Source organism: Electrona antarctica (genome assembly GCF_951216825.1).
Source record: "Electrona antarctica genome assembly, chromosome: 13".
NCBI lineage: Eukaryota > Metazoa > Chordata > Actinopteri > Myctophiformes > Myctophidae > Electrona > Electrona antarctica.
The window spans coordinates 3,935,353-3,947,847 of record NC_136794.1 but is presented as its reverse complement, the minus strand read 5'-3'; the positions used below and the strand labels follow the sequence as shown (position 1 = coordinate 3,947,847).

Below are 12,495 nucleotides of genomic sequence, written 5' to 3'. Positions count from 1 at the left end.
AAATAGAGGGAAAGAAATGTATTTTTTTTCCCCCAATATATTTAAATGAAATACTCTTTAGGGCCATGTCATGTGATCTACCTGCACAGCCTTTGTGATCTACTGGTAGATCGCGATCTACCTTTTGGGCACCCCTGCTGTAGCCCTTTTCCATGTACCCCAACAGTCTGAGAGGTCATTTTGTCAGTTTTTTTAATAAGATTTTGCCCATGAAGCTTTCAGGAGGTTCCCCATTCCATGACCATCATCATCCATCATCATTCTATCATCTCAGAAAAATCTGAAAAAAATTCTAAATATGAATTTAAGCACATGCTACTTCTATCTCATTTTACTTCAGACATGCTAGTGTTAAATGTCTTTGACTTTTGAATTTGAAGTAGGCTACAATGTCCAAAACCACTGAACAATTCCAAGGAGCAGGGACATTGCCAGGGCTGGATATAGGCATGGGCAATGCCCTGACTGCCCCACCAAACATGATGGCAATATGCAAACATCCACTACTACTGTAACTACAACAGTCGCACCACCAAACCAACACCATTTCATCATCCAAAAAAAGCTCAGTCTGATAGTTTTCTATGCATTTCAGGTGTTTGGGGGATTTAATCGTTATTATTTAGTCGTAAAAGGGCAAGGAACTACATGGACGGATTATAGACTGGACAAGGGGGTAAAGTATGTATAAGTAGGTAACCTGTTCAGCATATTACAGTACAAGGACCCTCCTATATTGTTGTTTGACTAACAAGACAAATCTCTGACTAGAGCCGACGAGAACTTTTTAAATACACGTTTTACATGCAAATAAATATCATGTAACTACTGTAAATTAGAGACACACGTGCCTTACAACTCAACTAGTATGTTTGCATGCCCAACCGACTGCCTGTTCTGGGAAGCACATGGCAAAGGCCGAAAAAGAAAAATGGCCCAGGGGCCTTGATCATAGAGTATATAAAAGGATAGAGACTGAACTGGCGCGAAGCTCCGCCCCCCCCCAGCTATTCATGTCAGTGGAAGTTGCTCAGTGGCGTTTTGAAGCACCCGGAAGACTGCCGGAAGTACCGTCTCAGAACGTCTACTTCCGCATTTGACCACCAAATGTTGGTGGTCAAATGCGGAAGTGCAACCGAGCGCTCAATGTTAAAGCCCAGCTGCACGGGGTTTCCCGGTCATGAATACACGGGTCCGCCTGTAGTCCCTCCTCCTACCACTAGGGCCCAGAGCTTCAACGTAGAATAGCCTCACTGGCCCCTTGGCCTTGATGAGTCAAAATCCATCCATTTGTAAGTTGCTCTGGATAAGTGTCTGCTACATGTATACATTTGCAGTGGCGTGCACAGACATTTAGAGGGGCAGGTGCTCAAGTTAAAAAAGGGCACCTTGTGCAGCGCGTGGAACCGGCCGGTTGCCTTAAACTATTTTGGGCGGGAACCCCTTTTGGTGTTAGCATTATGTTATGCTTTAGCTATTGAAAAATAGCAGATCTACAAGCTCATAGCGCGCCACCGAGTGGCGCGCTACGAGCTTGTAGGTCTGCTATTTTTGAAAAATCAAAAAAAAAAAAGGAAAAAAAAGGTTTTTCTTTTTCTTCTTCAAAAGGGCACATTGCCAAAAGGGCAGGGGGTGCTCTAGCACCCCCTAGTGTCTATCTGTGCACGCCACTGTACATTTGCCTACCAAATTGCCTATCTTAGGTCTAATTCTCTCAATGTCTCCGATACCATTACTTCATCACAGAAAGGCAAACCTCTGCATTGTTGGTACCAACTAGGACCACCCCACCTCCCCACCTAGATCACATACTGTAGCAACACCATAAGATGACTTTCATGATTTTAAATTAGGTTTCAGGATAATATTATCCATATAATATATGTTAGGTAAGAAATGTACCTGAAATGGAGAACGTAGAAATATTTATTTTGAAGCACTTTAGAGCAAGTGGATCCATATTAGGATCAAATACAGAAGTAAAAAAAAAAATACAAGTGAAACTGAACTGGAATCGTTTGTAAGCAACCACACATGGCACTTATTATCACTAATGGAAAACAAGAAACACAAATTGGAATTGAGCAAAAATACAGTTTCTAATGATAATTGCTAGTCTACAAGCAAAAAACGTACACTTCCAAAATAAAGTCACAAGACAGAACACTGCCGTACATGAAAAAAAGTCAGCGGAATAGCCTTTGATTTATTCAGAACATACTGCTGTCACAATCGTGGTTTTCCAGAGAAAGCGGTACTCAAACAAAATATAAAAATGGCACGGCTGATTCATTGGCAAGTGTTGTAGGGTACCTGGCCAATTGAACAAGGTGTAGAACTAGAAACATAGCAGTAGCTTTAGATTTTGTCAAGTGCATCCATTGCCATTTCTTTTGGCTCTCTTTCTTCCTTCTGAGGCCTCATTTATAATAAAAACACCAAAGCTTGTTGACTTACTGAAACTATCAAAACTAATCAGGGATCAATCGATTCTGTGTTTTGTTTTTCTGTGATATACAAGTATCATTTGGAAAAGTAAGGATGTTAAAGACATCTTATGATAATTCTAAATTGTCAAAATCAAACCGGTTAATTTTATAGATCAGGCCCCTGGGCTTCCCGTTAATGTCCCCGAGCATCAAGACAGTGTCTTACAAAACGACATATTTTATATTTAGTGTATATTTTACCTTTGTTGTTGCAAATAAAACACGTAACCACAACAATAAGCTCAACATGACTGGAACCAACTCGTCTTCGGTGGCCAACCATTTATCACAACTGTGAAGCAAACATCAAAAAACACTAGACAAGGAGTCGACGAAATCAATCCAACAATTGAAAAGGTTTAAACCAACAACCAATAAAATGGTATGGCCTCATTCACACCTAAGACACACGCGAGACACACACACTTGTGTCTTCTGTGCGTCATGGCCGTCTCAATGCATGGGGGGGGGGGGGGAAGGCAGAAGACAGTCATGCAACAAGGTTGTCACAAGGACTGTCTAAAGAGGACGAGACGCGAAGACCGTACGGGCGACGCCATGTTGCTCCATGGTGCTCCATGGAAGGAAAGAAACATGCGCAGTTGAGACCAAGGAAGCTGAACGCGGAAGTGTTGGCTGCATATAGCCCATTGCGCATGTTTCTTTCCTTCCATGGAGCAACATGGCGTCGCCCGTACGGTCTTCGCGTCTCGTCCTCTTTAGACAGTCCTTGGGTTGTCATCAAACCATGTGACCCCCCCCATTGGAAATGCATTGAGGCGGCCATAACACACAGAAGACACAGGACACAAGTGTGTCGTGAATGAGGCCTAATCAGGTGAACTGAATGATGCCGGGAACAAAAAGGAACAACTCTGAGACAAACTAAAAGAAACAAAGAGCATCATATCCGACTGCCTCTCGAACCATTTTGCTCTGATGGCGCCTCCTCAACACCTCTGACAGCCCGCCATCTTATCTAAAGCACTTCTCATGCAGTCAGTCACACACACACACACACACACACACACACACACACACACACACACACACACACACACACACACACACACACACACACACACACACACACACACACACACACACACACACACACACACACACACACACACACACACACACACACACACACACACACACACACAGTCTGTCCTAGGCTGCTGGGGCTCAAAGAAAATAGCCGATCTACAAGCTCACAACGCGTCGCAGCGCGACGCGTTGTGAGCTTGTAGATCAGCTATTTTCATACTTCATCGCACAGCGGTGTTAGCGGGGCCAAACTTTCCCCGACCTATAAGCGAACAACGAATCGCAATTATTGTTAGCTTGTAGGTCGGCTATTTTCGCTGCGCAACAACATTGTGCGACGGAAGCATAAGTGAGCCATCAGGCGCACACCCCCGTGGGTTCTTGAAATGGGGGGGTAAAAAAAAAGTCTCCAGCCTGCAGCAGCCGTTGGAAGCGGTCCCAGCCTAAGAGTGGAGGCTAGCGCATGCCTCCCCTGCGCCATCCTCCATCTCCGACAGCTTTTCCACCTCCTCCGGAGGGTGGCGGGGGGGGGGGTTCTACTTCTTGTCTCCTCCCCCGGCCTCGGGCTCCTTGGCCAGGCCGCGGATGGACAGGTCGTACACCACCTCCTCGATCTTCTTCACGTCGTACTTGAGGCCGTCGTAGCGCTTGCGGAGGGGGTCGTTCTTCAGGTTGAGAAGGCGGAAGCCCGAGTCCAGCTCGTTGATGAAGTTGGAGATGCGCAGTGGCCTGCCGTAGTCCCCCGCCGTCACACTGTTCACCGCCAGCCGTGACTATAGCGAGCCGAGGGAGGGGAAACGAAGCCAAGCGTTAATGAGTTGCATTTTTTATAGCGCTTTTTCCCCAAGTGCTCAAATCGCTTTACAATGAATGGTTCATTCATTGGGAGGTGAAGCAGTCGACTTCAGCGTCCTCACTTCCCACACCAATGGTGGGCAAGCTCACACCGACCGACTCATTGGAGGCAATGTAGGGTTCAGTGTCTTGCCCCAAGGACACTTCCACATGTGGACAGGAGGAGGAGCCGGGATTCGAAACACCGACCCACGGATCATTGGACGACCTGCTCTACCTCCTGAGCCACAGACGCCCGTATGTTCGATTGTAGACGGCAACACGGGACATTTCCTATAGTCTTAATTAAATCTGATCATGATCAGATCGTATCATGTGTAACAACACCACAGCAATAAGGGTAGGGAGAGTTCAATGTAATATCACCGCGGTGTTGCAGGGGGCAGAGTGTGCAATTTTTGTTAATGCGCATTTGGGAAATAAGTCATAATGATAACAAATATGATAATAATAATCATTGCTTGCCATGGGAAATCTGACTACTTTTGTTAAAACCCGATTTATGAATCAAGTCACACAACCAACCAACTATGTTTTTTCTAGATTCCTTTTTCAATTTACATTTTTAAGCTATGTCTAGAACAGGGGTTCTCAACCCGTGGGTCGCGACCCCTCGGGGGGTCGCCAAATTATTTTAGGGGGTCCCCAAATTATTTTCAAAAAAAAAAAAAAAAAAAAAAAAAGTTTTTTTTTTAAATTTTATTTTCACGATTTTTCAAAAATAGCAGACCTACAAGCTCGGTGGCGCGCTATGAGCTTGTAGATCTGCTATTTTTCAATAGCTAAATTATAACAATGCTTAAAACACCAAAGGTTATTGTAGCAGTCAATTTATATTGGGGGTCGGGAGGGGGCGGGGCGTGGGTCCCGAGACATTGCCAAAGCATTTCCGGGGGTCCCCGGCCAAAAACGTTGAGAACCCCTGGTCTAGAAGACTAAAACGCCATTCATGTGTTGGGGCTTAAATCCTTTCTGTTGGGCATGCATTCGGGCAATTGAGACAGTTTATCTAGAGCCTGCTATGGATACACATGACAATCATATGTTAGTATTTATTTTTTAAAGCTCAGTTGTCTCCCCCATCTACTTTGGAGCGTGGTTTTGAAAAGTTTGGTTTTCTTTGGTCGAAAATAGCTTTTAGACAGGATGGACAATCTGGGAACCCCAACACCTACGTACACGTACAAATATACACTTCTATATAGCCAAAAAACAGGAAATCATCAAAGGAGGTAAAAAGGGAAAAGAAAACATATACAGCACTTACCAATTCACTGGCCATGATGAGAACGCCTGCCAAGTAGTCCTCGACATCAAGGTGAAAACCCTTCTCTCTGACCACTTCGACTGAATGGAGGAAAGAGCAGAGGTCAGAATCAGAGCCCGACGGCCCGACAGATTTTTCGGTCAATCCCGATTTCGTGTTTCAGATGCCGTTTGGCAGTGCAGGCCACTGTGAAGCTGCAACTTTAAATCCCTTATTTTAGTATTATTCATTGAAATGCTGTGATATTTTTATCTGATCTAAAAAAAGGAAAAGTCTATTTATTTATGTATACATTGCACTTTAGCACCACTTGTCTAAAGTGTTTGTGTCAAAGTCAAAGTCGTACGATTTGTCACACACGTTAACGCAGTGAAATTTGTTCTCCGCATTTGACCCATCTCTTGGAGCGGTGAGCCGCAGCCAAGGAGCTGTAGCCGTGCCACGCTCGGGAATCATTATCAGTTAGTGCAGCGGCCCAGGGCCACAAACTAACATCTGTAACATTTGTTTTTATTTTTTTTATTTTATCATCCCCTAGCTGGCAGCAGTATGTATGGCCAAGTGATCAACTGGATCTTTTCCACGATTTGGTACCTACTGCCAAGTATCTCAGCCACTTCCTCCCGTTTGACCAGGTTCTCACTCTCCAGGTAAACCACGAAGGCTGCCAGGAAGACCAGGCGCTGGAGGACGAACCTCCAGTGTTCATGGAACCTAAATGCAAGAGGGGGGGAATGAGGAGGGAGGGTGAGAGAGAGGGCATTACTTGCATTTGCAAATTGTACTGTGTACTTATATATTATTGATAGAAATACAAATTCTAAGACTGATAGCCTGTTAACCAGCAAGTTGAAATAGTATGTAAAACATTGTGCGCTATCAGTAGCAGAACTTAGTATGACAAAAGGACTGTTATGATTTTACTATTAGTAAGTGTGTCCAATTTCTAGTTTACAATTCCAGTGCTTCCCCAAACAGTTTAAGATTGATTAGTGCAAATCATAATTTCCTGCAACACAAAATAAATAATTGTATATAAACACTGAAACCGGGTTTAAGAAAACCTGTAAACCTCAATCATGTGCCGTTACTGTAGCTGTTGCAATTTACCACCTCAAGGTATACACTGAATGTTTTGGGTCACTGACACACACAACCAGTTCACATTGAATGGCTGATATTCGATGCAGTACATTGCATGCATTTCAAATGCCATAGAATACTCCCATTTTGATGGAGAGATTCATCTCTGCAGCATTCTTTAGTGTGTTGCACTGTGTACTATTCACTCAATAATTAAGACATACATAACATAATGCTCTCATTGAAGGAAGTTTACATGTGCTTAGTGCTGCTACTGTACGTATGTACAGATTGTGTTTCATGTTAATTTTGTGGAAGATTTTTTTTTTTATTGACTGAAAAACGTACAAACAATTAATTAATTTTCACACATAGGTCAAAAGGATGACACGAAAAGCCCCAATAGCTTATTTCGGTTGTATGCCCACAAAAGTGGAGATATTTTACTTACTGTAAAACAGGGGTCGGCAACTGAGATTGTCCTCGGGCCAATATTATTCCCAGACATTCCATCGCGGGCCGGCCGTCTGGCGCGTGCGCGAAAAATTTCGGGTCTAATTCGGGTCTAATTCGGTCTAATTCGGGTCTAATTCGGGTCTATTTGACCAATATAAATCAACTTTTTTCTTTTTTTTTTGCTGGAAAAATATGGTGCTGACACGACGTTATGCTGCTTTCACACGGGCAGATGCAAAGCTACACTAGTACACCTAGTCACAGAACAGTGTCGTCGTTAAGCAGCAGGAGGATCCCACTGGCAGCACCTGTCCGTTTATCATTAGCACAACCACGAACGTCCAACACATATACAATGAATTACTCACCTAATGCTGCCTGCAGGTTCCATGTTTAATTCCAGCGGTGTGTAACCTACATTGTCTAAGTGACAGTTTTCATATTGTAAATATGGTCGCTAACGTGGGACTTAAAAAAAAAATAATAATAATAATTCTCAAAATTATCTCACGGGCCAGATATTATTTCTGGGGGGCCAATTTTGGCCCGCGGGCCGCCTGTTGCCGACCCCTGCGTGTAAAACATTCACGTTCAAATGGATTTGATAATAGACAATAACGGGTGGGAGATAACCACCAATTGATTTATGGGCGAGTACACACAGAGTTAGACTAAATTAGAATGTCCCAGAGATTAAACCCTCCGTGAATTTGCATCAAGTCTTCCATGGCTGTATATGGAAATTGAATACACACACACACAATGTATGGAATATCAGGTAATTGTGATTTTTAACAGCAAATGTACCTGTAATACTGCTCCGCAGGAAATTTTGTTTTGAGGTCTGCAAGGTGGGTCCTGACTGTGCAGAACAAGTCCCGGGCCTTCGCACATTTACTGGGAACTATAGAGAAACAAAAGAAATATACATGTATTTAACCCAATTTCGGGCGGGAACGCCTTTTGGTGATTTAACCATTACTTTAGCTATTGAAAAATAGCAGATCTACAAGCTCATAGCGCGGCACCGAGTGCCGCGCTTACGAGCTTGTAGATCTGCTATTTTTGAAAAATCTTGAAAATGTGGCGCAAATCTTTGAATATATATTCTTTCAGAGCGAACGTTTTTTAACTCAAATCTTTGCTTCTGGGGGGGTCCCTGGAACAACATATTTTCAGATGGGGGTCAGAGGCTGATTACATATAATTTTTGGGGTCCTTCTAATGAAAAAGGTTGGGCACCAGTGACATAAAAACATAGGTTTTTCAGAAAACTGTCAGGATTTAGAAGACATTTGTAGCATCGTCCTCAGGTCTAAATGAGTTAAAGCATCAACATTAAACGGAACCAACAATCTCTGGAATATCTCCATAAAGTATCTAGCATCGTCTGCGAGCACTGCAGTCATGCACAGGAATGGGGATAGACACATTATAGGCCTGTGCAGGCAACATCGCCGCCACTTACTTTCTTTGAAGCCAGAAGGCTGGTGGACACCTTGGAGTAGTGTTAGAATTTCCCTAGCAGTTTGTTCCAAAAGCTGGACCACTTTCCTAATGTCCTGTAAGATTAATGTACAATAGACAGATGGAAGTAAGAAAAATGTACGAATTAAATAAATGAAGTATAAAATGTAATAAAGATACAAAATAGGAATACAAACAGGCAGACATAAGTCTGATCTAGCCATCTGCACATTGATTGACAGGCTTAGATTAATTAACCAATATTAATAAATATAAATACAAATATAGACCAAAGCATAATGCACAATCTACTGTATCAGTTGTATGCGCACACACACACACACACCACCAATACTTAACAAAAATGTCAGTCATGTTTGCCATAGAATTCGTAACACAGCATGCCTTTATTTTACCAGTAACTGCATTGATATGATTCAATCCTAGAACGCATTGACAAAACAAAGGGAAAATAGCGCCCTCTTTTCCTTTACAATCTGTCTCGAGCAGAAAAAGACTACTAATCATGATTAGATACTATTAATGAAATTAAATAAATTTCAACGTTTGCATGTGTTTATGTACAAGACAAAAATGTGTCGATAATTGATTGATTGAAGTATTTATTAACAGTTTGCACTGCAGAATTACAGTACATTTCAAGCACACCTCAAAAACTGTTAACTGTGAGTGGACGACCGCAATAAAGCACTACACTTGTTTACAAGAGGGTCCACCTTGTTCAATTCATCATAACATTTAGAGACGTGCAGAAGGCATCAACGTAGCTTGCTGCTGCTGCTAACATAGCTGCTAGCTAGTCAGTTGTGCAGTACAGCTAAGCTATTATTGAATTGATAATAATCATTCATATTCACACCTCTCGCACGTCCTGGTCGGCGCCCAGGAAGCCTTGGATGTAGGTGAACATCTCGGTTACAGACATGATGGAAGATGAAATGCCTAGACGTAGTAGACGAGACGATGATGACCAAACAATGAGAAATATTCAACGTGCACACGAGTCGGCTAGGGGGGGGGGGGGCTGTCTCCCTCCTTCCTTGGTAAATATTACGTCGCCTCGAGATGACGTCATCGCTGACCAGGGAATTCAGATTTTGCATTTTGAGATTAAAAAATATATAAAATAAAGGCGAAAGCCACAAAAAACATGGCCTGAAAAAAATAATAACATTAAAAAGTTTAAAAAAAAAAGAAATATTGTTTTTTGGGGGGAAACAACAGTGAAAGGCAGCAGCAAACAGAATTGATTGATTGATTGATTGATTGATTGATTGATTGATTGATTGATTGATTGAAGTATTTAACAGATTGGAGAATTACAGTACATCAAGCACATACATTCAAGCACAACTCAATACAAAACAAGATGCTGTACTCTCTGTCGTCAACCCTAAGCCATTCCAGCCTGTCAAAGTGGGCAGGGGTGAGGTGGGTTCGGGGCGTGAGGCCAAGTAGTAGCCTGACCAGTTTGTTTTGGGAAGTCTGGAGCCTTGTTTTAATTATTATTATTGTTACATCTTGTGTACAGGTAGGCTATACATAAGAGTAAAACTTATTTTTGTTTGGCTTCCTTCAGACAGTGCAATTCGAGCGGGAAGAGGGAAAAGGTGCGGGGGGGGGGTAGCGTTTTCCTTTTCCCTGGTACACTCTGGTTCTTATGAGTTCGTTCATGTATCTGATTGTTCGGGGAAATAAGCTTTTTTACAGTCTATTTCCAGTGGCTTTGAGACTACGAAACCGCTTCGTAGTCACACACACACACACACACCCTTCTTGTTTTGATTTCTAGTTTTAAACCATTTAACCTTTTAACTAGTTTTTCTAATATATATATTTTTTTTACTTCTGTTCTGTAAAGCGACTTTGGGTACCTACTACCTAGAATAGCGCTATATAAATCGTATATATTATTATCGTACAGGGCTTGGATGGATGGGAGAGCACATCTGCTGATGCGTGCGGCTGTCCGCACAACCCTTTGCGATGCTTTGCGGTTAGGTCAGTGCATGCAGTTGCCATACCAGGCCGTGAAGCAACCAGTCAGGATGCTCTCTGTGGTGCCTCTGTAGAAAGCTCTTAGAACTTTGGACTTTGGACCCATTCCAGCTTTCTTCAGTTTACTGAGAAAGAAGAGGCGTTGTTTGTTGTGCTTTCGTCACCACCCGCTCTGTCTTGCACTGCCCAGGTGAGGTCCTCAGTGATGCACTCCCAGGAATTTGAGCTCTCTGACCCTTTCCACTGCAGCATCTCCGATCTGGATGGGAGAGTGGTCTCTGGGAGGCCTCCTGTAGTCAAAGATCAGCTCTTTTGTTTTGTCAACGTTGAGAGCCAGGTTGTTCTCTTGACACCATTGTGCCAGGTTTTCAAGCTCAGCTCTTACAATTCTCTTACTATTCCACTCGGCATGGATCATACATGAAAATGAATCACTGTTTATCCCATTTAGGCCCGACGTCGAAATGAATAAAAAGTATTCTGAAAGAATATACATTCAAAGATTTGTGCACCATTTGTGCCACAAAAGTCTTCTGAAAGAATATACATTCAAAGATTTGTGCCACATTTTCACAATCTTTAAAAAATAGCAGACCTATAAGCTCATAGCGCGCCACTCGGTGGCACGCTATGAGCTTGTAGATCTGCTATTTTCAATAGCTAAATGATGCTTAGTTATGCATGTTTCATTCTGATTGACTCTGGGTTCAGAGAGTATAAGCCAATCTAAGAACAACTATCAACAATCGAGTACTTTTAAACTTGATCATTTTAGGCATCTTCGTTGAACCCCAATGGAAACAAACAAGCCCTGCTTGTATAGCAGAGCTTTATTGTACTGTACTTCCTTGAACACTGTTAATAAAGTATTCAATCAATCAATCAATCAATTAATCAATCAATGATAATAAATAAAGGACCACTTCACCACTTTTCAACCTATCTTCATATAATTGGGCCTCACTAACAATCATGATAAAATGACACCATTTTGTTCTACTCAGTCTGTGTCTCATAGGAGGGCTGTGGGCAGTTCAGAAACCCGTCCACCAGTGACATCACCGTTAGGCAGATTTTTTTTAAACAAGATTTATTTTACAAAAATGTTTAGATTTGTATTATCGTGAGAACGATGGCTTCCTTTTTCACATTGCAACTTTTCAGGACTATAGAAAGCCTGCAGTTTCTATTAGCTTGGATTCCCCATTGATGATGTCACTGGTGGACGGGTTTCTGAACTGCCAACAGCCCTCCTATGAGACAAAGACTGAGTAGAAACAAATTGTGCGGCCCAGGCGGTGGCGTAACCGTCTGGGCACCCGACTGGTAATCCAGTCACAGTGTGCCGCGGGCTCGACTCCCGAGCCCGACACGGCCTTCCTGTCAGCCTACTGTCTGTCCCTTCAAAAACCAATAAAAGGCGTAAGCCGCAAAAAAATATCTTTAAAAAAAAACAAAAAAAAACAAATTGTGCCATTCTTTCATGATTATTAGTGAGGAGGACCTATTATATGAAGATAGGTTGAAAAGTGGCGAAGTAGTCCTTTAAGATTTCTGTATGCTCCTGGTGGCCACCACCAGGTGTCGCCAGAGCAGCGCATCATCCACTGTAGTGACTGTAGCAGCTTTAGATGACGCACGCAGACAGCAGAGCAGAGCAGCCTGTTGCTGTGTGTGTGTGTGCGTGTGTGTGTGTGTGTGTGTGTGTGTGTGTGTGTGTGTGTGTGTGTGTGTGTGTGTGTGTGTGCGCAGTTCTATGGAAGTTCACCACTCCAGTCCCAGGGAAGGAAAACATATCGGCGCGCTGTC

At 42.8% G+C, this 12,495-nt stretch overlaps 1 protein-coding gene across 2 annotated transcripts; it reads right to left on the bottom strand.

The window, feature by feature from the left end:
• Positions 1 to 1,908: 1,908 nt before the first annotated feature.
• Positions 1,909 to 9,701, bottom strand: tsn (translin). 2 transcript variants are annotated; one of them, XR_013791380.1, is made up of 7 exons: positions 9,548 to 9,701; positions 8,669 to 8,762; positions 8,008 to 8,104; positions 6,260 to 6,375; positions 5,662 to 5,741; positions 3,726 to 4,312; positions 1,909 to 3,695 (listed from the first exon to the last, which is right to left on the bottom strand). XR_013791380.1 is itself a non-coding variant. In XM_079518322.1 (6 exons), exons 1-6 carry the CDS (start codon positions 9,611 to 9,613, stop codon positions 4,076 to 4,078), a joined length of 690 nt encoding a protein of 229 aa, XP_079374448.1. In that variant the 5' UTR covers positions 9,614 to 9,701; the 3' UTR covers positions 1,909 to 4,075. The 2 variants fall into 2 exon arrangements, 1 of the variants encoding a protein (XP_079374448.1); XM_079518322.1 differs by having other exon boundaries at positions 1,909 to 4,312.
• Between the last annotated feature and the right edge of the window lie 2,794 nt (positions 9,702 to 12,495).